This window comes from Pleurodeles waltl, chromosome 2_1, assembly GCF_031143425.1.
Source record: "Pleurodeles waltl isolate 20211129_DDA chromosome 2_1, aPleWal1.hap1.20221129, whole genome shotgun sequence".
Taxonomy (NCBI): domain Eukaryota; kingdom Metazoa; phylum Chordata; class Amphibia; order Caudata; family Salamandridae; genus Pleurodeles; species Pleurodeles waltl.
The window spans coordinates 412,486,982-412,491,665 of NC_090438.1; the positions used below are offsets into that span (position 1 = coordinate 412,486,982).

The window sequence follows — 4,684 nt, forward strand, 5'->3', positions numbered from 1 at the left end:
AGAAGATAACAAGCACTGATTTTACCCAACCGCTTTAGAGGAAAGAACCAAGGCAGGCTGGAGAGTAATCTCAGCTTTCTCAAATATGGAGAATTCTTCTCGTACAGGCATAGCTGTAAATGGGTTTTTTCTGAATTATGCACTTAGATTTTATGCACTACAGAACAGCATTATTTGCTGCATAGTTTAAATGATAACAAGCAATAAATAAAAAAACAACACATTGAAATCCGAATAATGGACATACTTGATGCAGCATCGATTAGTGAACTGGCGCTGAAGGGTGGAAAGTGTGGAAGAAATTAAGGTACGGCATTGAAGAGGCAGGATTCCACATCATTTCTGATAATCAGTATGACTGAACAAATGGTGTGGTTAAGCTTTGTTATCTTGAATTTGGTTTAGAATAGGAGCTTTGAAACCTGTAGGAAACTGTTGCTGTCTAAGGGCTCAAAAAGCACAAACTGTGAAAGGACTGACTTAACAGGTTTGATCTTTAGAGAAAGCTTAATGAAGTCACAGCTGACAACTTTGTTTTGACATTTGGGATAGCACTTTCCTGTCTCTACTTGTGAGTTCTCTATAAATCGAGGGATATCTGCCCTATCTGAGGCCTCAGCTTGTAAAATTAACGTAGACTGAGAGGTCACTCTGCTGCCTGAACTCTGCAACTGTAAAGTTTTTGGAACCTGATGTGTTGCTCTCCTACTTGAAATCTCTGAGAGCTTTAATATCTGTGTAATCTGAGAGATAGCTCTGCTGTGTGAGTCCAGAACCCTGAAGTTTTCTGTTGCCGTATTCCATCAGTACTTTTCTTTTTTCTAGTAATTAAGGAGTGAAAAGTGGCAAGACTCCCATCAAAATTCATGCTATTACTAAATCTTTTGTTTAATTCCATTTATTTACACTTGAAAGGGGCAGGCCTAACATGACAGCTTTCACTCCTTGAAGTTATACAGATCTCGATGGAATTCAGATTGATGCAATCTAAGGAGAACGAAAGGTTGCATCATTCATGCCAGCTAAATTCCTGCAGCTCTTCTCCCTTCATTTAGGGTGTCTAAACCTCCCAGAATCTCCTTGCAATCCAATAATGTTCCCAAACTACCCCTTGGTATTCACAATTTGGAACAAATAATTAGACTATTAAGGGTACAACTAATTAGGGCTATAACTAGATCATATACTTTATTCTACATTCAAAACATTAACATGTCTAGCAATCTGCATCTTTAAATTTCACCTAGTTTACTACATGCCATACTACAGTTACTTGATGATTATAATAGTCTCAGTAAAGTGCTATGTCTGATTTCAATGTGTCCTTCCCTCAAAAGGGGATGCATTTTTACGTAGCCTGTGGCCTATCGACAAGTAACATATTTTCTAATGTTTATTTTTTAGCACCCATATTTTGTGCATATCATTCATAGAAGAAAAATACACCAATCCTTTGGCAGGATTGTTCACTTTTAAAAAATAAATATATGTTTACAAATGCCACAAGTAAAGGTCATTGCACATCATTCCAGTCCTTTGACGGATATTCGCGGTTTATTCTCAGTGGAAGTTCTATATCTATTTTCTTATTATTCCTCTGCGAACTCCTTTTTCTTGCATGAAAGAACATAAAGAAACCACAGATGCAAAACACGGAAGAAACTGTCGTAACCCCTACGGCAGCCGGTACAGTGATATGTAGGGCGAAAAGAGACGCAGGGGGTGTATGTGGGCACGGGCTTAACTTAATTGGGTGACCTTTGTCGCTGAAGTTTGTTTGAGCCATGATCAGAGACTCGAAGTAGCTCCTGTTGCTTATGCTAGAATTTAGGATAATGTTGATCTGGACAATGGAATAAAGTGGCATGGGGTGTCCGTGATCACTTGCTTTAACAAGCAGCTGATAAAGTCCGCAATGAATGCTCTGGATTTCTTTCTCTAATATAATGTTGCCCGTGGCTGTTTCAACTCCAAATAGATCTGACGTTGGCACGCCTGCGTTCAGCATACTATAGGAAACATCCCCGTTCAGTCCATCATCATAATCAATAGCATGGACTTTAGCAATGGCCGAACCTCTGGAAGCGTTTGGAAGCACCAACACATAAGAAAAGTTCGATTCTGGAAGTACAATTATTGGGAAATTGTCATTCGTATCTAAAATGAAAACAGCCACTTTGGCTGTCGACGATTGAGGCGGATAACCCCGATCACTCGCATTGACCCAAAAGATATACGTCTGCTCCTTTTCGTAGTCTACAGATGCGTTTTGATTCAAAATAACACGTGTGCCGTTCATCATAAACATCGCTGTGGCATTCAAAATAGCAATCAGAATTTCACCGTTCTGACCCGCGTCGACATCAGTAACGTTAATGACGCCAACTTCTCCGAAGCCAGGAAAGTCTTCTGGAATGAAAAAAGTTATGTCTGTCTGAAGTAGAGGTGCATTATCATTTTCATCTAAGACATTAATAACTACTGTGCAAGTGCTGCTCCTCGGAGGAACTCCCTGGTCCACGGCTATCACTAAAAATGTATAACGTGCGTCTCTTTCCCTGTCAAGGTCAGCGCGCGCGGTGAGGATCCCGGAGGAGCTATCAAGCGCAAACACAGATGGAGCCTTCTCTCCAAGGTGATAGCTGATTCCTCCGCTCTGCCCGCCGTCTGCATCCGCTGCAGAAACTTTAATGACAAATGCTCCGGGCTCATTATTTTCCCGGATGGATGTTTCGAACAGGCTGAGTGTGAACTGGGGGTCATTGTCATTAACATCTTCAATATTGACTCGTAGGGTGATTTGGTGAAGTAGGTTTCGAACAAAACCATCCTTTGCAATTATGGTCACGTTGTAGTACTTCTCTCGTTCGTAGTCGAGGTCTTTCGCTACAGCCACCCCATACATATTCTGTGACTTGTCATACGGCTTTAGGTAGAAAGGCGTCTCCCCAGAAATATAGCATGGCTCTAATACAGTGTGGTCTGGGTCTATAACTTCTAATATTGCAAAGACTGCATTAAGAGGGTAATCTTCTCTTAAATAAACCGCCTCATCCTTTTGTTCAGCAATAAATCTAAGCTCCAGTTTTGGTGCCCTTGTTACCACCTGGTAGATGTTTATACTGATGAAAACCACTGCCGGGGCACAACCAAGACCGGTGGCTAAAACTGTAAGTTTGTGCTGCGGAGTAGCTTCATCATCTATTAGTGAAGACAATGTGATAATTCCTGTTTTGCTGTTCAAGTGGAAAAGTTTTTGGGATGTTTCCAAAACTCTGTTACTGTAAGTGTAGTGTATTTCAGCATGCTCTCCATAATCTTCGTCTGTTGCCAAGAGCTGGACAACAATGCTGTTCATAGAGGCGTTTTTAGGAACATTCACTACTATTTCTTTGGAAGCGAATGCAGGGCAATGGTCATTCACATCATCGATATGAATAGTCAACACAGCACTTCCAGACAAAGGGAGCATCCCACCATCTGTAGCTATTAGCATCATTTGATAGCTACTTTGAAACTCGCGATCAACAGAGTTCTCTAGAACAACCAAGAGTGTTGCAGTTCCTTGATCCAAACTGAACACCCCACCACTGTTTTCTAAATGGTATTGTAGGGCGGCGTTCTCTTGAATATCCAAATCAGTGGCAGTATGATCAACAACAAACCGCGAGCCCACCTCTGTGTCTTCTGGCACATGAACAACTATGTATTTTTCTGGGAAGTAAGGTGCATTATCATTGACGTCCAGAATCAAAATTTTCAGCTTGACAAATTCTGAGTAGTGGTCTGATGAGATAATGGCATCCACTTGCATTGTGCACACATTTAACGTTTCGTGTGGGCACAGTGCTTCCCTGTTAAAGCGTCTTTTTGTGTAGAGATCGCCACTGTCTATGTTGAGGCTGAAATAATCCTCTCCATTCAGAAGTATGTAGGATGGTGTAGCTCCAGGTGAATGCCCTACATTGATTTGGGTCCCTATGTTGCCAACCAACATACTTCGCTGCTGCTCTTCCTCAATAGAGAAAGTAACTTCTATGACTGGTTCGGAAAAGCCTATGGAGGAAAATATCACAAGCAGGAACACAGGAACATTCTGAAAAATAAAACAGTTTTAATTGAACATTAGATTAGTATTCAAAATAAGCATAATCATGTGCACTAAATGTGAAGTAGTAAGACATTGAGACAGATGTGCAAAACCTCTTAGTGGTCACAAAGCCTGTGATTCCTTAAACCAGGTTTGAGAAAGCTAAATGTCTTTTTAGTGTGTACTAAGTTTCCAAATCACACAATTGGTATAGAAAGACATAACAAATCTCTATTTGAAAGGGGCATGCTCAGGGCAACCCTTCTAAAAATCTATTTATCATGGTATGTATCAATATTTTGTGACAGAATTCTGGCCACAAATCATTCAAAAGTTACTGACTCCGAGTTTGTTGGTTTGCTGAGGAGTAGGCAGTAGTCTATGGGACCACTGCCAACTCTCAAATAAACCGATATAAAAAACATGTTCTTTGTAAATGCAGTCCCGGCTTCTGTAAAGAATTCGTGCTGCATTTAAAAAAAAAAAAAATGACTTTATTTAAATATGATCCTGCACATGGTGGTCTGCTGACTCCAGGAGGTCACAATTTCTGACATTGCACCCTATAGTAGTGAGTCACAATTGGCACCCTAC

At 40.7% G+C, this 4,684-nt stretch overlaps 1 protein-coding gene across 1 annotated transcript; it reads right to left on the bottom strand.

Annotated features, from left to right (window-relative positions):
• Window positions 1-1,513: 1,513 nt before the first annotated feature.
• LOC138259804 (protocadherin-20-like) lies at window positions 1,514-3,997 on the bottom strand. The gene has a single exon (XM_069207698.1). The coding sequence runs from the start codon at window positions 3,995-3,997 to the stop codon at window positions 1,514-1,516; it is 2,484 nt and encodes an 827-aa protein (XP_069063799.1).
• Window positions 3,998-4,684: the final 687 nt, after the last annotated feature.